Genomic DNA, 24,006 nt, shown 5'->3' with positions numbered 1-24,006 from the left:
AGATTTGTGTTATGGTTTGGATCTGATGTATACCCTGGCAGCTAATGTATGAGATAATGCTGGAATGATGAGATGTGAAATGATTAGATTGAGAGAGCTGTACCTAATCCGTGGATAAACCCATTTGATTAATAATTGTGAAAAGATTACTGTTGAGTATTACTATACTTACCACTGTAAGCAGGTAGGATGTAGGAAGTAGGCCATTGGAGGCATACCTTTGGGGTTTATATTTTGTCCCTCGTGTTTCATTTTCTTTCTCTGCTTTTGAGCTCCCATGAGCTAAGGAGCTTTCCTCCACCATGCCCTTCCACCACGGTGCTTCGCCTCACCTTCGGCCCAAAGCGATGGAGTAGGCTGACGTGAATTGAACCTCTGAAACCATGAACCCAAAATAAACTTTTCCTCCTCTAAGTTGTTCTTGGCAGTTATTTTTATTACAGTAACAAAATGATGACTAACACAACATGAGCTGTCAATAGGTCATAGAGGTAAGAGTAGACTCGAGCCAGGCTTAGAGATAAAGTGCCAGCTCACAGCAAAGAATGCAGCTGGTAAGCAGGCTGTGACCATAACTAGAGGTTTCTCTCTGACCTCCCTTCTGGGCACCTCCTCCTGCTCTCACCTGATCAGGTTCAGTCACGTGTTAAATCAGGAGCATATATTTCTCCCAGGTGCTAGCTCACTAGGGTTATTTACCACAATTTTCATCCACAGAGCAAGGTTCAGGTGGACAGACCTTTGCATTCCCGACCTGTCAAAGCTTCACAAAACTCTTCTGGCATCCAGAGAACACCAGAGCTTAGCCTGTAGGAGCATAGCCATGGTACTCTGGGGTCAAGTGCTGGGAGCCTTGCTGGTGATCCTTGTGGGATACCTGTGTCTTCCAGGGCTACTCCGACGACGCAAGCCCCAGGAACCTCCTCTAGACAAGGGCTCCGTGCCCTGGCTGGGCCATGCCATAGCTTTCCGGAAGAATATGTTTGAATTCTTAAAGGGAATGCGGGCCAAGCATGGGGATGTTTTCACAGTGCAGCTAGGGGGCCAGTACTTCACCTTTGTAATGGATCCCCTCTCCTTTGGCCCCATCATCAAGGACACTCAGAGAACACTAGATTTTGTGCAGTATGCACAAGAACTGGTACGAAAGGTATTTGGATACCAACCGACAGAGGGGGACCACCAGATGATACATTCAGCCAGTAGCAAGCATCTGATGGGAGATAGCTTGGAGGATCTCAACAAGGTCATGCTGAACAGCCTGTCCTTGATAATGTTGGGGCCCAAAGGCTGGAGTCTGGATGCCAGTTTCTGGCATGAGGATGGTCTCTTCCAGTTCTGCTACAATACCTTGTTCAAGGCTGGTTACCTGAGCTTGTTTGGCTATACAAAGAACGTGGCACAGGACCTGCTACAGGCAGAAGAGCTATTCATGAAGTTCCGCAGGTTTGATCTTCTTTTTCCAAGGTTTGTCTACTCCCTGCTGAGTCCCCGGGAGTGGCTAGAAGTGGGCCAGCTCCAGAGTCTCTTTCACAAGACACTCTCTGTGGAACACAACCTGGAGAAGGATGGCATGAGCGGCTGGTTATGCTACATGCTTCAGTATCTGAGGGAGCAGGGAGTGGCCCCAGCTATGCAGGACAAGTTCAATTTCATGATGCTCTGGGCTTCCCAAGGGAACACAGGGCCAACCTCTTTCTGGGCTCTCTTGTTCCTCCTGAAGCACCCAGAAGCCCTGCAGGCTGTGAGGAAGGAGGCCACTGAGGTCCTAGGTGAAGCCAGGCTGGAAGCCACCCAGCTCTTCACCTTCAAACTGAGCGCCTTACAACACACCCCAGTGCTGAACAGCGTAATGGAGGAGACCCTGAGGCTGGCAGCTTCACCCACCCTCCTCAGGGCAATACAGAAGGACTATATCTTGAAGATGGCCAATGGACAAGAGTACCTGCTCCGTCGTGGAGATAAAGTGGCTCTCTTCCCCTATCTCTCAGTACACATGGACCCTGACATCCACCCCAAGCCCACTACCTTCAAGTATGACCGATTCCTGAACCCCAATGGCAGCAGAAAAATGCACTTCTATAAGGAGGGCAAGAAGATCCACCACTACAACATGCCTTGGGGCTCAGGCGTCTCCATCTGCCCTGGTAGGTTTTTTGCCCTCAGTGAAATGAAACTCTTTATTTTGATCATGGTCACATATTTTGACCTGGAGCTGATGGACCCTGATACACCTGTGCCCCCTATGGACCCACAGCGCTGGGGCTTTGGCACCTTACAGCCCAGGCACGACGTGCGCTTCCGATACCGCCTAAAGTGTATGTAATAAGCTCTGCCAAGGCAGCCAAGCCTGGTCAGAGGGGCCCACTGTGGTCTCTCGCCTTTTCTCACTCCTCTGCAGCTCCAGGCCCTCTCTGACTATCCCTCCTTCTGGTTCTATGGCCACTCTGACTCTATCCTGTTGTCCTTGCTGTCTGACCTCCTAGCCATCTGTCAGGTTTACCACTCTTCCTTTAAAACACCATCTCTCCCAACGGGTTTTGCAGAACCCTCCTCTCGAAGGAAGTCCAAGCAGAAGGGGACTTGTCTAAGAGCAATTCAGTTTGAGACATGGTGCCTGCCTTGAGTAGTCCTGCATACAGAAGCCGGCTCCCACGCAGAACATGGCATCTTGCAAACATGGGACTCTCACCCCACGTTGTTCCACAACACTTATTCCACATCCTTTTGGGGGTTTGCGGGGTTTGGGGAGGTGGGGGTGGGTTTTTTTTTTGTTGTTGTTGTTGTTGTTTTGTGTGTGTGTCTTTTCCTTTTGGAACTGGGGGTCTAACCCAGGGTTTCATGTATGTGAGGCAAATGCTTTGCCACTGAGCTACATCCTGGCCCTGAAACTCAGGTTCTAGAACAGTATTGTCATATAGAAATATGAGGCAAGCCACGTATGTCATTTTAAATTTTCTAGTAGATATATTTTTCAAAAATAGAAAAAGTAAAATTTCTTTTGTATGTTTATTTAGCCCGATATATCTAAAGAACTCACATTTCAATTTGTGACCAATATTAAAAAAAAAATTAATGAAATAATTTACATTCCTTTTTTTTTTTTTGGTTCTATCTTCAAAATCTGGTAGTGCTGCATTCCTCAATCTAAAATAGACACATTCCAGGCACTCAGTAGTCAAGGGTGGGTGGTGGCTATCACACAGATCTAGAGAAACGTTCCCTTTGATGTAAGAGTTATTCTAGGTCCCTCCCTGGTGCCCTCGGCTCCTCTGTGCACCCCACCCCAGCGTGGTTTCAATCTCCCCGTATTTACCTCAACCATTGCTAAGTATTTACTGCAACCATTGCTAGAGCTTTCTCTAGCCCCAGACCCTCCATCTCCCCATGGGAGACCCACAACCTTTGATCCAGCTTGTCCCCACCAGAATAAAGCATCTCTCCTGAGCGCTGTCCGGACCACTCCGTCCTGATTTCCCTGCCTCTCTCTGCTCAGGACTTTTCTCCACATCCCACTGCCAAAGGCATACCCTCACCCTCTCTTGCCCTCCCCCACATATAGTTAGGCCCTTGTCCAGTCAGCTTAATCCCCTGTAATGGCCCTGAAATGTATCCTCTCCTCCTACCCACAGCTAATTCTTAGACCCATGACTTTATAACGAGAATTAAAAGCTGTTTTTGCTAAAAGCACTCACTTTTTACTTGGGCATGCAGATGCTCAGTGGGTAACTGAAAGCAGCATAAAACTTGGCATTTCTGCCTTCATTTTGTATGTTTCCTTTATTGCCTTAAGCTTTGGGTCTCATCTCTGCTCAGCTCTGTATATAGGCATGTAAATATTTAAGGAATGTTCATCCAAAGCTAATAATCCTCCCCCTATCGAGGCTGAAGACATCAAAATAAGGAAAACCAGGATATTTTCAAGATTTTAAGCGACATCAAAAATGTTGGACAGCTTTTACAATAATCTGCTCCAGATTCCTGGAATGGAGCCTAGAAGTCTCCAATCATTGCCCTACACCTTCCAGGAACAGCAGAGCCTCCCAGGCAGATCGCTGTATGATGAAACTGTCCCCAGCAATTAGGAGCAATTGTTTCATGGGAACTGAATGTCCTCCTTCCAGAAACAAAAGTCTGATGGATAAGAATTCTGTGGCGCAGTTGAAGATTGCCCCCTCAATTAATAAAGGACTTTTCCAGAGCCACCTCACAGAACCAGAACTGAGATAATGATCCACCAAAACACAGTTTGACCGAGACTGCTTAATTATGCACACCTCTCACCCCTTCCTCAGTATGTAAACCTAAAGTTCATGTCAACACCCCAAGATGGGCTGAGGTGCTTGGTTTCACTGGTCTTCCCAATATGGCCACATTGATGAGAGTCCCTTTCCTGCTTTCCACCATTCCTTTTCCCATTTGGCTTTTGGGACAAGTGAGGCCCAAACTTAGGACTCTGGTAACACCTCTGCATTTCTCTCTACACCAGGCCTGCCTGTCCTTGCTTCACACAGCCACTAGAGGCCCTTTTCCAAAAGCACCTCTGATTGCCACCCTTTTACTTTCCGGGCTCCCCATCACCTCTACACACTGGACATTTGAGTTTTGCCATATTTGGTCCCCAAATATCTCCATCCAGTGAAATTCGACTTTTTCTGATGGAATTGTTCCTAAAGCAGAAGTATTGCTTTCTGCCAACGTGAGTGCCAGCTGCTTGTGGGGTTTCCTGTGTTTCAGCCACCCCATCCCAGAAATGACCTCTGTCCCCTTGGGTTCCCTAGTACCACTGGTATCACAGAACATATGTGATATGTCATTGCTTTGTGTCTTGACTGCCTCCTCCTGTCCCAGACTGGAGCCCACCAGGGGATGATATCTTATTCATTTTTCTGATTCCCAATTCTCTAAATGTAGATTAAATGCTAGCACCCTGACTTCTAGTCTCAGCTAATTTACTTTGTGTCCTCAAATCCCTTCCTGCCCCTCCCTGGCCTCAGCTTTCTGATGTAAGACATAAAAGAGGTAATTCCCATTGGAAGCGTGCTTATCATGGCCAAGAAGAGTTGGGAGGGTGTTGCCGCCAGAACTACAGCTATCTGATAGCAGAGTCATCTGGAATTGGGACAGATGGAGGAGTAACTGTGGGAGCTGGATAGAGGGTCCCGGAGAAGGTGGGCCCAGGCAGCATGGAACCTCACAGCAAGGTCCAGCCAATGGGGCTTCTCTCTCTCCTATCCTGCATCTCCCATTGGCTTCTCCCCCAATTAGCTGTGTGACCCTGGGTCAGGGCCTGCTTTTCTCTGGGTTTAGCTATCCCCAAATAATGATGTCTGCCTGGAGAACAGGCTAGGATATCCCATCCTATTCCACAAGGTCCAGAAGCACAAGGAGAGGAGTTGTGTAGAGGGCACAGGAGGAGGAGGAGAAGGGGGCTGGAGATCAGAAGCCATCTGCAAGGGACTTACCAACCACCTCCCCAGGCAGCCAGGCCCTGTGTTCAATAGGGATGGGGGTAAGGGGACAAGGTACCTTCCTTGCCCTTGCTGAGATCTCAGTACTGTGTCTCCTCCTTTTCCCCACACCCAAGAGAAAATGGAGCAGGATCTTGGCCTGTGGAAAGGCTGGGACACTGCTGAAGGCTTGAGTCCACTGAGTCAGGACTAAAAGGTCTCAACTAGGAGTGACCATATGCAGATCTCAAGGAAATTCATGGACTTTGTGTCCTATTTGAGAGCCCAGAAAGAATGTTTGGGACCAAGGGAAGTTTCAGAGGGTTAGGTGTAAGGTGATCGCAGGTGCTCCATCCCACAGTTAGGGATACACAATGTAAACAGTGGATTTCCCAGGAAACAGCACACATCCCAGATTGGGGTGTGCAGATGGAGCCCAGTGTTCACCTGCTGGCAGGGGAGGAATTGAGACACCTCTGATTCTGTGCCTTCTGCATGAGGATTGCTAGAAACAATCCTGGAAGATGTCCTGAGGCAGTAAGAAGATTGAGATCCCCAAAGGTGCAACTAGTCATCACCTGCCCTGACCCAGTAGTTCTGCACCCCGCTTCCTCATTTCTGCACCAAATATTCTCTCCCTCTCACCCCTTTTCTCAGGAGGACCTCAGAGTAAAGCCTGAAAAATGTATTCTCTCTGAGGATCACTTATAACAAAATAAGGTCAGGTATTATTCTCCAGTGGTGGAATTCTAGGCAGAGAAATTCTGGAAGAGAAAAGAGATGTTTTTTTCCATACGGAGTGACTGCTGTGAACATGCACATCACACTCTGTGGGAGGTTGCCTGTCCAGGGCTGAGCATCCTCTCGCAGCCTTGAGTAAGGGAGGTGTTTGGTTTGGCATCACATGCCACACACTGTGCAAAGCAAGTGGCCTTCAACTTCGCTCAGCAAAGAAGTTTGCTTCAACTCTGGATCTGAGTGTTACCCAATGGGGTTGGACAACCCTCCTTTGAAATCTTATCCCCTGCCTTATTTGGTGAAGAACATTCCATCAAAACTCCTTTGGGTGTTCCCCCCCACTCTATAAAAATAAAGAGATTCCAGGTGCACGCTCTTTTCAGCGCCTTCCAGCATGGAAGCTGATCCTTAAAGTCGAAGGGCTGTCTTATCCTTGACATGAAAATTACTTCTGTGTTCTGTGCTTTCTCACCATTTTCTCAGCTTAATGTTGCAGCCAGCTCTTTTGAACCCAGCTCTCTTCAGCGAGGGTTGCTGGCGAGAACACTCCACAGAGTGAAGGGTGGCAGCAGCCCTGCCCACAGCAAAGCCATCCCTGCATTTTCTCCTGAGTGAGCCCTAGAGAAGAATTCGACTTTTCTCAGAGCCCGAGGGTCAAGGGAATTGAGGGGGGTTTTCTGAGACCCCTGGAGAAGGTTCAGAGATGAAGTGGGGGAGTCAAGCCTTGTCAGACCTTTGGGAAGACAGAGAGCAAGAAGAGGAACCAGGCTGGGAAGTAAGGTCAACATGGAGAAGGCTCTGTCTTGGCCTGGGCTGAGATAGCTGGTGAGTTTAGGTTCATAGCACTTAAGACAGTGAGAGGGAACAAATATACTTAGGGCCAGACCCACTATTCCCTGTGGGAACTACTTACTATACATCTATCTTTTGCAGGGAGTGCACACATGCATGTAAACACATACACACACAAAGATACACAAGAAGAAAGAAAATCCACAGGCACATACCCACACCCACAAGAACAGAGTTACATATTCATTTTGAATCCATATATACTGTGCACAGCTCACACAGTAATATAAGCAGGCATATCAACACAGACATGCACACAGACTCCACAGGCTAACACACAATCACATCCACATACCTACCAGTGCTGGTGACAAGCCCTGCCAGATGTCCCTTACCTGGCATACTTTGTTCCATCTAATCAGTGCACCAAGGGCTCAAAGTTAGAGATTTTTTTGGGGTGTACCTTGATTTGTTGGTACAGCTCAAGCTGCATCACATCAGCATTGTTGGTGTGTGAGCAGGTCAGAAGTCCGTTGTGGGGCAAGATTACAGGAGTTCTAAAATAGAATGTCATCCTCCATGTCCTCAAACAAATCACCACCTCATTTCCCAGGGGACTAAGCAAGCTCAGAGTCCTTCCTGACAGTGGGGAATCTGGGGCCTTGGAAAGAGAGAACTGAAGGCACCAGAGGTGAATGAGATGGAGGAGGAAAGGCAGAGGTGGAAGAGCACCAGAGGCAACTCAGGCAGCATCAAACAGCAGCTGGGCTCACAAATATGCACCATGAGTAGGCCACACAAAGCTCAGGGGAAGAGAAGAAAAGAGTGGGTAGAATCCTCACTGTGGCTCAGTTCATTAGCCATTCATTCAAAATAGTAAGAAATTGAGATAGATAGATGATAGATAGATAGAAAGAAAAGAAAAGGGAAGAGGAAGAGGAAGAAAAGGAGGAGGAGGAAGAAGTAAAGAATAAAAACATAAGAGGAAGACAGTACAAGAAGTACTTAGTGAAACTTTACTGCATCATGAGCAGCACTGGTAGCAACACAGAGGATAGAGATTTTTCACATGGTGAAGTCCCTGTTCTTGCAGTACCCAATCATCTAATGCTACCCTCCATTCTATCCTCTTAGATGATTCATTTCCTGTGTCCCAGGTTCTTTGTTTGGTCATACAAGACAGAAGTTTCAAGATATGGCCAAGCTGTGGTGGTTCTGTGAGGTAGGGGAAATGGCGAGCATTTTAGCAGCTCAGGAAAGAGAGTGCCATTGTGGTCTTGGGGGCTCCCTAGAGAAAGGTTTCTCAGGGGACCTGTCAGAGGGCAGGAAGATGGCAACCATGGGAGATGTGAAGAGAAAAGCATCCAGGTATGGAATATTCATCAGGAATCTTTAAGTTGCAACAAAACAACATGAGTCCACACTGGGAAGGGCTTTATTGGTTCATGCAACTGTCAAAATCTCAGGTTTGGCATGAGTGTCAGCCTGCCTTGATTCTGAGGCACAGATACTGTCCCTGGGATCTGCTCACTCACTTGTGCTATTCCTTTCATCTTCCAAAGTTCAGATGATGAAGGAGCAGCTCCAGACTTCATACTCCCTCATCGTCAGTTTCATACTTTGTTTCTAGCATGTTCTAGCTGAATCATATTTTACTGGCTCTTCCTAGGTCATATGCCCATCCCTGAATGATGCACCAAGGCAAGGGAAATGGAAGGCTGTAACTGGTCTCTGTATTGTAAGCTTTGTGGTACCATAACAAAATGCCTGAGCTAATGAGCTCAAAAAGAGAAAATGTTTATTCTGACTCCTAATTTGGGGATTCTAGTCCAAGATCAGGCAGAACATTATTCTGGGCCTGTAGTGGGCCAGAGTAATGATGGGGAGTAGATAGCACAGCAACCTGCTCTCCCCATGATCTAGGAAGGTAAAAAGGACAGAGAGAGAGAAAGAAGGCCAAGGTCTCACAATTCCCTTCAAGGGCACATCTCTATCACATAAGTGCCTCCCACTAGGCCCCATCTCTTACAGGCTCCACCACCTCTCAATAGCGCCACCTTGGGGACCAAGCCTTAAATACACGGGCCTTTGGGGGACACAACCAAACCATAGCAGTTTATGTCCTATGTTGTGCCCAACCTCCACCCAAAGCACAGGGCAGAATGACAAAGCTTCTGGACTTGATTGTTTAGGCCCCAGGGAGACCAAAAGGCTCCTGAGACAGGGCAGGAAGAGGGTGTGTTCACTGTGTTTCCTCCTATAGATTGTGCATGTTCCTGGACTGTTCCCTGGGAGGACCATCTGCAGCCTCTTCTGATAGCCAGACCCTGGAGCTGCCATCAAGGTTACAAGGCTCTTTTCCCAACTGAGATGCAGAAAATGGGGCACTCTGGTGGGTGGAGGACCTCTGGCTTTTCTTCTCTAGCAGTGTCACCAAAAAAAAAAACCAAAAAAACCAAAACCAAAAACTCTATGCACACATTCCAAAGATATTTCCTGAATACCTTCTACACTCCAGGTCCCATGCTGGGGGCTTTGGAAGAACAGTGAGCTGTGCACCAAGATCCTCACCCTGTGGAGCTCACCTGTAACAACAGGATTGGGGACTATGTTTGTCAGCTGTGCATTGCTGTGACAAAATACCTGAAAAAAATAAACTTAAAGAAAGAAATGTTTATTTTGGTTCACAGTTCAGAGGCTTCAGTCCATGGTTTATCACTCTGGGCCTTGGTGAGGCACAGCATTATTGTAGAGAGGGTGTTGTGGAGCAAAGCTGCTCACCTCATGGCATCCAGGAAGAAAGAGAGAGGGAAAAAAGGGCTAAACCAGGGACAAAATATAGTCCCCAAGGGCACGGCACCAGGGACCCACTCCCTTCAATCAGGTCCCACCTCCTACAGTTTTCAGCACCTCCCAAGAGTCCATTCAAATGATGAATCCCTCAATTAATTAACCTACTGATGAGGTCAGAGCCCTCATGATCCAATCATTTCCTAAAAGATCTACCTTTGAACATTGCTGCACTGGGGACCATGCACTAGGGACATGAGCCTTTAGGGGCCATTGAAAATCCAAACCATAATAGGGACAATAACCAATAAACATAAAAATAAGAGAAATATATAGAATATGAGAGAGTAGCAAGTGCTATTGAAAAAAAAAGGAGAGCTGAGGGAAGAAGATTAGAAACAACAGATTGTGCATTAAATATTGTGAACATCTGATAGAGAAAATGGGAGCTGAGTCAAGAGCTGACGAGGTAAGAGAATGAGCCAAGCTCTTCCTGGGGGGAGAGTATTCCAGGAAGATGGCACAGAGGAATCTCCTTAAAGGGATATGCCTGGAATGTTTGAAAACAGCACTGGAGGCCAGTGTGTCCAGAGCAGAGTGAGCAGGAGGGAGTGGGCTGGAGATGAGGGAAACAGATCACAGAGCCCTCTAAGGAGCACTGTAGGGACTTGAGCTGCTACTCTGAGAAGGACAGCCAAGAGTGTCATGATCACTCCGACTGTTGGAGGCACAGTAAGCAACAGAAGTACACGCGACTGGGACACAGAGATCAGTTGGGAAACTACTGCAGCATTTCAGGTGAGAGTGTGTGGTCCTGAAAGCCAGGGAAGAAAATGAAGGAAGAAACAAGGAGCGAGAAGGTGATGCTGATGGTTGGGAACTAAAAAGTGACCACTGGGTTTAGCAGCATGGTCACTGAGATCCTCAGAGGGATTGCTTCAGGCAGAAGCCCAACTGAGTAGGCGTCATCTTCTCTCTCCAGACTGTGGTATGGCCACTCAGGCTGAACTATTCCCCTCAGTCCCCTGGTTAATGGCTCCTTCAGTCTGCCTCTCCCCAGGGTCTTTCATGTCAGTCATTTCTTCTTGGTTAGTAAGCCTGCTGCTCTCAGAACAGTTGGACAATGAGGCCTGGGCAGTACCAGGTGCCAGACGCCTCCTGAGCATAGCAGCCAGGAAAGCCTTCAGGTACCTGCGGAAATGGCGACTGGAGAAGGCATAGAGGACAGGGGTAAAACAGCAGTGAAGAAAGGCAAGGCTCTCTGTCACCTGAAGTGCATAGTCCAGATGGTGGCTGACCTGGCAGTCCCCAAATATATGCAGGTCCAGCAGTGAGTGCAGAAACAAGGTGAGGTTGTATGGGAACCATAGCAAGAAGAAAGCCAGTACTAGTGATACAGCTATTCTTAGAGCCCGGCCCTGGCCTGGGGGCTTCAGCTTGACCAGGACACAACCAATGCGGGAGTAGAAGAAGATCATGGTCAAAAGTGGAAGGAGAAACCCCAGGAGATTCTGTTGGAAGCGGAGGAAGAGCTTCCAAATGGTCCCGTGTCCACCAAAATCCGCGTAGCAGTTCCACACACCCTTGGGGTTTTCATGTATCTGTACAAAGACCATGTCAGGGATGGAGATGGCCAGGGCCACGGCCCACACTATGGCAGCAAGCAGCAGACTTTTGGCCCGAGTCCTCAGCCTGTGGAGGGGCTGAGCATGAACAATCTCCAGGTAGTTGTCCAGGCTCATGCAGCTGATGAAAAAGATGCCACTGTAAAAGTTAATGGTATACAGGGTGCTCATCATCTTGCATAAGAAACTGCCAAAGATCCAATGCCAAGCCACGGAGATGCCCCAGAAGGGCAAAGTCACCACAAACAGGAGGTTGGAGATGGCCAGGTTCAGAAGGTAGACCTCAGTCATCCGCCTGCAAGACACGTAACGGAGCAAGACCACGAGAAGGAGGAGGTTCCCGCTCAGGCCCAACACAAAGATCAGGCTGTAGAAGACTGGCAGAAAGACTCTACCAAAGGACAGGACATCATCCTTCCTGCAGAGCAAGAAAGCCACCTCATCTAGGTAGTAGTAGTCATAGAAGGAACTGTTCTCAGAACTGGCATCCTCGGTGGTGAGTGGCAGAGGGGAGATGGCGGTGGCCATGTTGAGAAGACACACTCAGTACTGAAGTTCTGTGGTGCTGTGAGAGAAAAATATGGTGAGACTTTGCATGCCCTGCCTCTCTCCAAACCCACTTTGGCTATTGCCCTGGAATGTCTAATAGACTCTTCAAATCTAGGGCAGAACCTGCAAATAAGAGCACATGCTTGGAAGCCCAGCCCTACCACTTACCATTGTGTCACCTTGGATAAGTGCCTTAATCATTAAGGTGTTGGTAAAGTATCCAGGTCTTTCATTGTGGTCTCACTGCTTTATTTTTCCTCCTTCATCATTTAAAATGATTGATAATGTCTTTCAGATTTTCCTTTATTGTTTAGGGATACCAATTCACCAATTTATTGGGTCTCCTGAATCTTCCTCATGCACAGCTTATAATTATCTTCTTTGGCTTATAATTTTTTATAATGAGAGCTTCCTTTCAATGGGATTTCTCTTATCTATAAATGTACACCATGTCCACTCTGTTTTGGGGTTTTCTTCATTTTTAACAGGTAAGGAATTCCTTTGCTTTTAATAGTTTTAAAATATTTAATTTATAAATATTTAATTTTGTATCAATAGTTTCACTTATAAGCAATTAATACTTTAAAGAGTTTTATCCAATATTTCTATGTATAAGAGAAAGTGTGATCCCTCATGTTAAAGAACCCCAAACCAACTAACACTTATCATCCCTCAGTTTCCTCACTTTTAAAATGACATAATAGCTAAATTATGGAACCAACCTAGATGCCCTTCAGTAGATGAATGGAGAGGGAAACTTTGGTATATACACGATGGAACATTACTCGGCATTAAAAGAGAGTAAAATTATGACATTTGCAGGTAAATGGATGAAGTTAGAGGATATAATGCTAAGTGGAGGAAGCCAATCCCAAAAAAACAAAGGCCGAAAGTTTTCTTTGATATGAGCAAAGGGCAAAGGGGAGGGAGGGGAAAGGAGGAGGCAAGGGGCGTAGGAATGAAGGTGGAATGAGTTAGATATCATTACCCTAAGTACATGTATAAAGACACAAATGGTGTGAAAATACTTTGTGTAAATCAGTGTCTTGAAAAATTGTACTCTGTGTAATATGAAATGAATTGAATTCTGCCATCATGTATGACAAATTAGAATAAATTTTTAAAATTAAATTTAAAAAAAACTTAACACCAAAAAAAACAAATAACCCAATCAATAAATGGACTAAGGAACCAAACAGACACTTCACAGAAGAAGAAATAAGATCAATCAACAAATATATGAAAAAGTGTTCAACATCACAAGCAATTTTAGAGAAATGCAAATGAAAACTACTCTAAGATTTCATCTCACCCCAGTAAGAATAGCAATTATCAAGAATATAACAACAATAAATGTTGGTGAGGATGTGAGGGAAAAGGCACACTCACACATTGCTGGTTGGATTGCAAATCGATGCAACCATTAAGTTTTCTCAGAAAACTTAGAATGGAACCATTATCTGACCCAGCAATTATCCTTGGTTTAAATCCAAAGGACTTAAAATCAGCATACTACACTGATGCAGCCACATCAGTGTTTATACCAACTCAACTCACAATAACTAAACTATGGAACCAACCTAGGTGCCCTTCAACAGATGAATGGATAAAGAAAATGTGACAGACACACACACACACACACACACACGCACACACACACAATGGAATATTGCTCAGCCTTAAAGAAGGAAGAAATTATGGCCTCTGCTGGTAAATGAATGGAGCTGGAGAATATCATGCTAAATGAAATACGCCAATCCCAAAATAACAAAGGCCAAATGTTTTCTCTGATAAGAGGATGCTAATTTACATTAAGGAGAGGGGCCTAGGGAAAAATAGTTACTTTAGATTAGGTAGAGGGGAATGAAGGGAGGGGAAGGAGTATGGGGGTAAAAAGGATAATAGAATGAATCAAACATTATTACCTTATGTACATATATAACTGTACGACCTGTGTGATTCTACATCGTGTACAACCAAAAGAATGAGAAATCATGTTCCATCTATGTATGATATATAAAAGTGCATTCTACTGGCATGTAACTAATTAGAACAACAACAACAAAAAGTCATTAGGTTGAAGCCCGCATGACTGGATCTTGGGGGTTTAATTAGAAGAGGGAGCAAAACCAAACAGACATTAGGCAATCCTTGCCTCTTGCTATATGACACTCTGTATCATCTCAGGTCTCTGCCAGCAAGAAGATCAATGAGGTTCTTAGATCTCATATCACCAGAACTATGAGCCAAAATAAACCTGTAAAAAAAATAAAATAAAAAAATAGCTCTTAGCTGGATTCTCAGAGAGGTTTGTCTCTGGGCCTCCTGGGATGCTCTGGGTGTTGGGGGTAGTAGATCTCAGTTACTACCTATTGTGCGTCCTCTCATGTCACACCAAATGAACAGAGCAGAATATGCTGTGCCTGGAGCTTCTTGCTGGACAGGTTGAGGGAATGCTGACTGCACCAGGGCTGGAGTCCCTCCGGAGGTTTTTAGTATGGGTCCCCCGGGGTGTGGGGAGCCTTGTCAATTTTCATCAGATTCTCTTCCAAGTTTCAGTGTATTCAGGCAAGTCTGAGGTTTCTAGTGTGTGCCCCTGAGGTCTGGCAATCATCCAAGTGTCCCCAGCATGCCTCAGGTTTGGAGGAGCCAACCACTGTGTTCCGCGCTGGAAAGTGAAGGGTTGCAGAAACTGGTCATTTGCGAGCCTCTGTCCTGGAGCCTCCAGACTTGATCCCAGTGCAAAACCACTGCACCTATTGTCACTCTTGTCACAGTGGGTGGGATCACTGACCTTGTTCCCTCCATTGCTCTTCATATCACAGCCCTTGCTCCCCCGGGGTTCTTGTTAGATATCCCTCAATCTCCAGGCCACCACTGCCTCAGGTACCCTCTCCCACCCAATCAGGTTCTCTGAATTGTGAGTATTCTAGGTTTTCTGACCCCAGAGCAATTTAGTTGAGATGGCTCCTGATTCTAGGTCTTGAGTATCTGCTGAACCATGTAGTGAATCTGTTCTCTAAAGCAAGCTTGTTCAGGAGTCGCATTTAGACCAAAACCCCTTAAAGCATGTAAGGATCATGAATGTATTTCTCTTACAATTAGGACTGCAGGATGCCATTATTACCATGGCCACTTGCATTTTACAGTTTAGGTTATGTTCCGCACCCTTCGGTTCCCTGCCCCTAGCTGAGGAGCAAGGGTTGAGGTTGCAAATTGCTTTGCCCGTTTCTCTAGGTGGCCTTTCCGATGTTCTGTGCTGTTTAGGTTTCTCGTGGCTACTTTATCAGTTCTCAAGAGTTCTTCCTCGCTCTCCTTGGAATATACTTTCTCCTTTGCTGCCCTGAATCTTTTCTCCTGTGGAGTCCAGTGAAGGGTACTTCTCTTCCACCATCTTCTAATGAGAATCCTTCTTTGAACATTTAAAAAAATATATACAGCACACCATAATTATCTATATTCACTCTATTGTGCAATAGCAGGCAGAACTTCTTACTCCTAACTTAGTACCCACTGACAGACCTCGCCCCAGCCCTCTCTCTTCTGCCTCTCTCCAGCTTCTGGTGACCACTATTTAACTCTCAACCTTTCTTGAGATCCACTTTTTTACATTTCACATTTGAGTGCATCATGGTATTTCTATTTCCAGTTTTTTAAAAAAAACCTCCATACTGTTTTTGATAAGTGCTGTACTAATTTACATTCCCTCAGCCATGTATAAGAGTTCCCCTTTCTCTGCATCCTCACCAGCATTTGGTATTTGTCTTTCTTATATTAACTATTCTTACTGGGGTGAGGTGATATTGTATTGTGGTTTTGATTTACATTTTCCTGATGATTAGTGATGTTGAAATCTTTTTCATATACCTTTTGGCTATTTGTATGTGTTCTTTTGATAAATGTCTATTCAGATTATTTGCTCATTTTAAAATCAGATTGTTTGGGGGCTTTTTGCTATTGGGTTGTTTGAGTTCTTTATAAACTCTTGATATTAATCACTTATCAGATGGATAGTTTGCAAATATTTTTTACTCTATTGAGTGTCTCTTTTGCTATGCAGAAGATTTTTAGTTGCAATAAGTCCATTTGTCTAGTTTTACTTTTATTGCCTTTGCACTGGAAGTAATATCCAAAAAATCTTTGCCCAGACCTATGTCCTAAAGACTGAAAGTAATTTTTAAAAGAAAACCTCATATGAACCAGGGATGCAAGTCTGTCATAAACCAAGAATTATTGAGCACATTAGATTGTCCACCAATGGGGAAGGGGCTTTGGGGAGAAGAGAGGAAGAAGATAAAAAGGTGCATAGGACCCAAGAGACAATTATGGAGAGTCACTAAAGTGGGCCCCATCAGCTGGTGATGATAATGCAAATCAACTCTACTCTGTACCTCTGCATTTTATTTCATATTCTTTTATTTAATCTGCAATTGAAAATTTTAATACGTTAAATGCCAGTTTGTATTTTTTCTGTGAATTATTTATGGTTTTAAAGGGTGGGGCTCTCATTTTATAAGAGGTCTTATGTAGTATGGATTTTTGTTTTCTTCATGTGCAATGCAAATATTTTCCCTAGTCCTTTCTGGCAGAAATTTTGCCCTTTTTTTGGCAGGGGGTGGGGTACCAGGGATTGAACCCAAGGCACCTAACCACTGAGCCACATCCCCAGGTCTTTTTGTTTTTTATTTTGAGACAGGGTCTCACTAAGTTGCTTAGGGCCTTGCTAAGTTGCTGAGAATGACTTTGAACTTTTGATCCTCCTGCCTCAATCTCCTGAGCTGCTGAAATTATAGTACCACCCTGCTCTGCTGCCTTTTTTTTTTTTTTTAAAGAAATGTTAACAGGCAGAATTTTAAAAGAACTGTTGACTTTAGAGGGCTTCTTTTGATCCTTTTAGTATTCACCATGCTCTGAGCTCACTTGTGATGGAAACCTTTACAGCTGCTGAGGCAGAATCTCACTCCAGGGCCTTAGAGTCCTCCCATCCATGAACTTCTGCTCCATCCTTGGGCTCCTATCAAACGGCATCTGAAGCAGATGTTGGTAAAATAACATGTGTCCTATCCCCACTCCAGGGGCTCAGTTAGAGCAGCTTTATCTAAGCAGCTCTGCTTCTGACAAGCCTTAGTCTCAGGAACTTGGTCCTGTGCCTTCTTCTATTCCCATCCTGGGCATCTAAGCCCTAGCCCCTCCCCCATGGACAGTGATAAGATCATCCCAGTACATGACTGGTGTTGGGAGTCTGTGAGATGCTGGGAGGGCCACGGAGGAGGAGGGGGTGCCCTTCTGCCCTTAGGTCTACATGGGACTTATTAGTCAGGAAAACAGTAATTGCACACCACTCTTTTCTGAGCTGCCAGCATTGGCCTTGATCTTCACCCAATTTCTCAAAGTCTCTTTGCTCAGCAGTCTTTTGCTTTAGCAAACAAATAAGACTGACGAATGTTTAGATCAAAACTCAAGGTCAGAGTCAGCAGAACCTGGTGTGGTCCAGGCCACTTTTGAAAGTCTCTCTTCACTTGGAACACTCTGACCCCTACCCACCCAAGGCCTCCAACCTTCTGATCTTTTGATTCTGGGAATCCTTCCAGGTCCTCCTGCTTGTGGAATGAGCTATCACTTTTATCAATAATATCAACAATGGCTCAGCAACCAGCACCCCATATGTACACTGTAGTTGGCTGGACACCTTCATGTCAGCTGTGGTCATCCTATAACACAAATCAGGGAGGGCTGTGGCCTTATTTAACCAGGAAAGCAAAGCAACTTGTCCAGGGATACACAGGACCCCAAACTTGGGTCTTCAGACTCTGGGCACATGGTACCTTGCCCCAGTTTCCTCTCATCCTCAGCCTCTTTTCTACCCCACCCATCTGTCACCATAAGGGGACACTAAGGAAAGTATGACTGAATTGTTACCCTCACTGGTTGTTCCGGAGACTCTAGATGTCAGAATGACATCAATGTCAAGGCTTTCTTGAGCCTCCTTGTGAAACACAGCCCCCCACTGAAGCCAGAATCATAGACACCCGCTCCCTACCACCAAAGATATCCATATTCTAATCCTGAGCCCTGTGGATACATTACCTTAGATATCTATAGAGTTAGTCAAGGACCTAGAGATGGGGAGATTGCCCTGGATTACACAGGTAGCCCAATAAATTCCAAGGGTCCCTGTGAGAGGGAACAGGAAGGTCAGAAACAGGGAAGGAGGCATGGTGAAGTAAGTGTGGGGGAGGTGGTCAGAATGGCACAATGGCTATATAGCGGGCACAGAAGGCTCTAGAAGCCAGAAGAAACAAGGCGCAGATCCCCTAAACTCCTGCAGGGCCCAGCCCTGCCCATCTACTTTAGATTTACCTCTACAATAGCAAGATAATAAATCTGTGTTGTTTGAAACCACCAAATGTGTGGTCATTTGTTGCGGCAGCAGTGGAAATTAATGCACTTCCAGAGGCCTATTGTGCTCTGAGAACCTTGGCCTGAGAGAACACAAGTGCATCCTGTCTACCTATCTTGACTTACAGGCAGGTAGATTGAGACCTGAAGAAGGGGAATGACTGGTACAAAGCATGCAATGAGCATTTTGTCTGAGCCTTTAAACCCCACGCTCCTGACAATGGTTCAGATCTTGATTCACCTCTCTCTGAACTATCCCCACTCTGTTTCCTTTTTTGTTTGCACTTTTGCTTATTGCCTGAATTCATTTGGCTTTCCAGCAACACCTTGATAGGAAATGAGTGAAGTCATTCACATCTTAGTATAAAGCAGCAGGTAGGAAGGCAATCCTGGGTGAAATTCTGCAGAGTAAGCTTTGAGGAATCCAGAGAATTACATAGGAACTGGAGAGGGAGGCCTTATAGAATAGGGAGGGTCAAGGTCACAAGAGGCAAGCCACAGCTTATCTCTGGGGCAGTAACATTATCTTTTTGGTGCTTCCTGAGCTGCTGGCCTAGGCTAGCGGCAGCTTTGGCTTTGCAAGAATCTCTGGATACAAAGTAATATCTCCTGCTGGACAACCAGAGTTTACCACCAAAGGCCTCTCAGAGAGGCTGCAGTTGAGGCAACTAAAGGGAAGATATTGTTATGTCCATGTAGACAAGGAGGCAGCCATGTAAGTTGAGCTCCTGCTGTGACTGACCACTTACATGTAACCTTCTCATTGATCCTCATAATGGCCGTGGGAAGCAATATCATTATGGTCTCCATAACGGTGAGGAACTTGAGGCTTACAGAGCTGATATCCAACTGCCCACAGCCTCAGATTAGCAAATGATGGACCCAGGATTGGATGGAATTGGTGAGCCCTTCCCCTGAGGTTCCTCTTTTAAAATGGATCAAACTTCAACTTGAAGGATGAGGCTCAGAGGATGGGAGTTCTGGCCTCAGCAACAAGTGGCAGAGAAAACTCAAAGCCAGTAGTGTGCAGGGCCACTCCCACAGGCTTATGAGAACCAGCAGTGTAGCATCTCAGAGGCACTCAACAACTGATCATGGAATATACCAACTCTGCATTCAGTGATGTTAAGTTGGTTGCTTGGCATGGGAAATATTGACGCCATGGCAAATACTCTAAATTAGGGCTTCCCCTCCTTACCTTCCTCTTCTACTACCTGCTCCCAGCCCAGAGCTATTGTGAGATCTCACTAGCACAGCCCCCCGACACACACACACATATCTTCCTCTCCCACCTCCCACATCAGTTCTGCAGCCACCCTCCTTGTCCAGCCAAGAGCCCTTAAGGACAGGGTCACAGGTGCTAGGCGTGTACCTTTGCTGAGTGTGCTATTTACTGGGCACCTGATAAAACACACTGGTCAAACAAACAATTTCAAACCTGACCCCAAGAGGTCACACCAGTTTTTGGAATGTAAATCCAAGAACATCATTTAGGATTATTCCTAGAGGAGAATGCTAATGTTGGCTTCTTTGGACTCTGGAAATCCTTTAAAATGCCCCCTAATCCCTCCCCTCCCAGGAGTCTGTTAGACTGCTGGCTAGGGAATTCGTGCCCCAACCTCTGAGCAAGCACTCACCAAAGGCCACTCCTCAGCCTCAGAGATGCCTTTGGACGATCTCCTGCCTCCCCTGTTAGTCAGGGTGACAGTCGTGTCTCCGGGACATGCCAGTACAGGGCCGGCATCTGAGAGGCGCTGAGCAGATGATGGCTGAATCCATCAGCACAACCTCCTCTTTCCTCCCTTGTCATTTTTTCCTTTCCTGTATTTCAGCCTCTCCACCACTGTCCAAGACACGCCCTCCTTCTGTGAGTTATTCCCCAGCCTGGGCCAGCTCTGCCCCTGCAGCCTTGGAGCCCGTGACCAGGCAATGTGACTCAGAGCCCCCGCTTCCACATGAACCATGTTTAAATGCTGCATCCAGTTGGCACAGCCTTCTTGACTTGTGTCAGGGAGGCAGCCCCGCAGCTGCTTTGGGGAGGACGTGTGTGTGTGTGTGTGTGTGTGTGTGTGTGTGTGCGCGTGCGCGCCCATGCGCGCGCACGCAGAGATAAAGTCCTGGCTCAGCTTGGGATGGCCCCCAAGCCCTCTGCCCATGACTCTGGCCTTCCCATCCTGCACTCCTGGCCTGCTTGTGGCTGGAAAAGTCGAGGCAGGAATTTTGAAATGATCCACACCCCAACCATAGCACATGGCTGCAAAATGACCTCTGGCTTTGGAAGAGGCCCAGAGAAATTAAACCCAGATGGCAGAAAACCTGCCTCTGGGGAAGCTGGCAACTGTTGTAACTCTCTTCTTTCTTTCTCTTGGGCCAGGAGAACCCCAGATATTAAATTCTATACAACAATGACATGCAGCCATCATATAGCACATACTACAGAACAGTCTCTATTCTTAAAACTTTCCCTGTATTCATTCATTTCATCTTTGCAATGACACTAGGAGGCAAGTAGTATTATTTCTATTTTTACATCTGAGGAGACTGAGACACAGAGAGGCTAAGGAAATTGCCCAAGATCACACAGCTAATAAATAGTTAATCTGGGATTTGAATCTAGGCCCAACGCCTAAGCTAGCTCCCGAAACTAGAGATGGAGAAGTAATGGGAGACCACACTGCTGTTGCTTAGGAAGCCTAAATGGGAGGCTGGCTAGAAGGCTGCTGGCCCATGAATGAAAAAGGTAGCACAGTCCCACATGGAAGACAGGAAAGCCATCTAGTGTCTTAGGAATGGCACACTAGGGACAAGAACTTTTGGGTGGCCAAAAGTGACTAGACCTAGCTCTACTTCCCCAGTCTGTTTTGAGGTGCCTTCGGACTTAAACCTTCAGGCCCTGCCAAAGTTTTCCCAGGACAAAGCAGGGCTTTCATCCAGAGCCCTGGTCTTCCACTAGTCAAATTTCTCACTCACACAATGATCTGTATGTACAGTAAAGGATTTTATGAACATTCAATGTGATGTAATCCCTGAACCCTAACCATGTACTGGGCCCTGAGAAAGGGCTCTAAATATATTAAATTATTTCATCTTCACATTTAGCTTATAGAAGTAAATACTATTATTAGCTCTGTTTTACAACTGAGGACACAAAAGCAACAAAGAGGGTAGAGAGTTGGCCCAAGGTCACGGAGCAATTGAGTAGTAGAACCAGGATTTGAAAGCTGAATCCGTACACTTAAACACTAAATACTCTACATCTCAAAGAAAATAGCCAGCAGGTTGTGGGTTTCCTCCTCTGAGCTTTACATGTATTAATGAACTGATGACTCACAACAATTTTATGAGATAGAGATGAGATCATTTTATGAGATCATTTTACAGATGATGAACTGAAACTCAGAGAGGGAGAATAACATTCCCAAGGGCACACAGCAAGTACAGTCAGCCCTCCATATTCACAGAGTCTGTATCCATACATTCAAGCAAGTAAAGATCAAGAATATTTAAAAGAATTCCATATGTATTAAACATGTACCAACTTTTTTCTTGTCATTATATTCTCAAAAATACAGCACAGCAACTATTTACATAGTAGCATGTACATTGCACTAAGGGGCATAAGTCTCCTGGAGGTGACTTAAAGTATACGGGAGGACGTGTGGGGTTATATGTAAGTACTATGCTAGTTTATGCTATAAGGGACTAAAGCATCAAAGGATTCTGTTTTCACAGAGTTGGGGGCAGAGGGTGTCCTGGAACAAATCCCCCTTGTGACACAGCCAGGGACCTCCCATAAAAAGCAGGCCCTCTAAGGTCCAGGGATTATAACCTCTCAGGAGAAATAACAGAGCTAAGTTAGCTCTCCTTTTTGCAGGGTTAACAGTGATGTCAAAAAATTAGGAGTTAAAAAAGTGCATCAGCCTTCAAGGCTCTGGGAGTGAGATAAGATGCCAGGGGCTGGGAAGTCAGCTCAGCTCAGCCTTCTGGATTATGTCGGCAGAAACACCAAGAAGCTGGAGCCAGGCAGCAAAAGTACCAAGACGAGGTCACTGAGACAGGGCAACAGTACACCCCATTCTGAAAACAATTCTTTCCCAAAGTTGAGGCAAATACATGGATATAATAGTCACTGAAGGAAACTTCGGTTCCCTTGATTTTATCAGCAGAGTAAAACGTATGCACGCAGGAAGGGACTGAAGATGGTCTCGAGACCTGTGACACATGAATGACAGAGAACAGCAGGTGCAGGTGAAACCCCACCCCTGGCTGGGATGACCTCCAGAGACCACAATGCCCCTACCCCACAGACGCCAAAGTTGTGCATCCTTGTCCTTTGCCGGAGCCATCCCAGGGTGGATGATGGACAGGCGACCTCCCAGAACCAGAACCAGGCAGAGGCACAGTGCAAGCAGAACGAGGCTCTTTGCAGAGGGCCTCTGCTTGAACCAGAAGGCAGACATTGTATTTGTATTTCAGCAGGATGCTGAGTTCAAAATGAAACACCTCCCTACCTGCAGGAAGAGTGGTATATATAGCCAGAAGATCAATTAATCCACTTCTTACTGTCTGAGTAACCCTGGGCTAATTATTTAACCTCTCTGAGCCACAGTTTTCTCAGCTCCCCCAAAATGTCAGGATGGATTGCTGCTGTTTTACCTTTTTTGGTGATGCTGAGTCTTGAACCAGGGCTTCAGGCAGGCTAGGCAAGCACTCTACCTCTGAGTCACATCCCCAGCCCCTGATACTGTTTTCACCACAATTTATAAATCATGTTCTATCTGAATGTGCTGCTACCAGGGTGGATGATGGACGGGCAGCCTCCCAGAACCAGAACCAGGCAGAGGCACAGTGTAAGCAGAACGAGGCTCTTTGCAGAGGGCCTCTGCTTGAACCAGAAGGCAGACAGGACTGATGGAAATCCACAAATAAGATTCTCAGAGCCAGGGGGAGTCGGGGGGAGAGGCCAGCTAACCAACCTGCTCTCCAGGTGCTGGGGCAATCATCCCAAAAACTGCACTAGAAAGGAAGCTCCTCAAGGACCCTTCCTAATGCCTCCCTCTCCCAGAACCGGTGCCCACTCCCCAGGCCACTGCATCTGTCCCTCCCTGTGGCCTCTGAGCAGGCCCACCCTTCCCTGTATATGGCCATAACCTACCAGGGTCAGAAAGACTTTCCTGGAAATGTGACCCAAGCCTGGGAGGAGAGCAGCAGTCCCGGTGCCTCTTCCTCGGGGAAGTGCTGTGGGAGTGATTCTCAACTCTCTAAACAGCAGGCTGCACACATCCTGCTTTAAGACTGGGGTGGGGTGGGGTGGGGTGGGGTGGGGGGAGGACATCCCTTTACTAGAGCCCCAGCCCTCCCATCAGCTGCCCAGAAGTTGACAAATGTGTCAAGCTTGAATGAACCCCCACCCCACTGCACCTCAAGAAGAATCCCCAAGGACATTCTAACTACTTTGGAAAAAGTGCATCCCCAACCAGATCTCTCTGGAATGACTCCCTAGCAGCTGGACCAAGGATAACAACACCCAGTCCAGACCTCAAGGTCTGACTGTGTCCTCCATCTGGATGGCGTTCCAGCCCCACTGCCAGATATCTCACACCCAGCATCACAGACGCTGGACATGCCCCCAGCAGGATCCCCCTGTCCATCTTCCTCTACCC

General features: G+C 46.3%; 2 protein-coding genes across 3 annotated transcripts; one reads left to right on the top strand and one right to left on the bottom strand.

The window, feature by feature from the left end:
* Nucleotides 1-823: 823 nt before the first annotated feature.
* On the top strand, nucleotides 824-2,326 carry Cyp8b1 (cytochrome P450 family 8 subfamily B member 1). Its single transcript, XM_076856550.2, has one exon. The coding sequence runs from the start codon at nucleotides 824-826 to the stop codon at nucleotides 2,324-2,326; it is 1,503 nt and encodes a 500-aa protein (XP_076712665.2).
* A 7,307-nt stretch (nucleotides 2,327-9,633) lies between these two features.
* On the bottom strand, nucleotides 9,634-23,583 carry Ackr2 (atypical chemokine receptor 2). 2 transcript variants are annotated; one of them, XM_076869443.2, is made up of 2 exons: nucleotides 23,499-23,583; nucleotides 9,634-11,960 (listed from the first exon to the last, which is right to left on the bottom strand). In XM_076869443.2, the coding sequence occupies exon 2, from the start codon at nucleotides 11,921-11,923 to the stop codon at nucleotides 10,769-10,771; it is 1,155 nt and encodes a 384-aa protein (XP_076725558.2). In that variant the 5' UTR covers nucleotides 11,924-11,960; nucleotides 23,499-23,583; the 3' UTR covers nucleotides 9,634-10,768. The 2 variants fall into 2 exon arrangements, with proteins under 2 accessions (XP_076725558.2, XP_076725569.2); XM_076869454.2 differs by lacking the exon at nucleotides 23,499-23,583 and adding an exon at nucleotides 23,000-23,065.
* Between the last annotated feature and the right edge of the window lie 423 nt (nucleotides 23,584-24,006).

The sequence above is a fragment of the Callospermophilus lateralis genome, chromosome 1, assembly GCF_048772815.1.
Source record: "Callospermophilus lateralis isolate mCalLat2 chromosome 1, mCalLat2.hap1, whole genome shotgun sequence".
Taxonomy (NCBI): domain Eukaryota; kingdom Metazoa; phylum Chordata; class Mammalia; order Rodentia; family Sciuridae; genus Callospermophilus; species Callospermophilus lateralis.
This window is presented reverse-complemented; position numbering and strand designations above follow the sequence as displayed.

Excerpts from the sequence above, each read along its gene's own strand:
- Ackr2 (XM_076869443.2), bottom strand. The coding sequence starts at position 11,923 with ATGGCCACCGCCATCTCCCCTCTGCCACTCACCACCGAGGATGCCAGT.
- Cyp8b1 (XM_076856550.2), top strand. The coding sequence starts at position 824 with ATGGTACTCTGGGGTCAAGTGCTGGGAGCCTTGCTGGTGATCCTTGTG.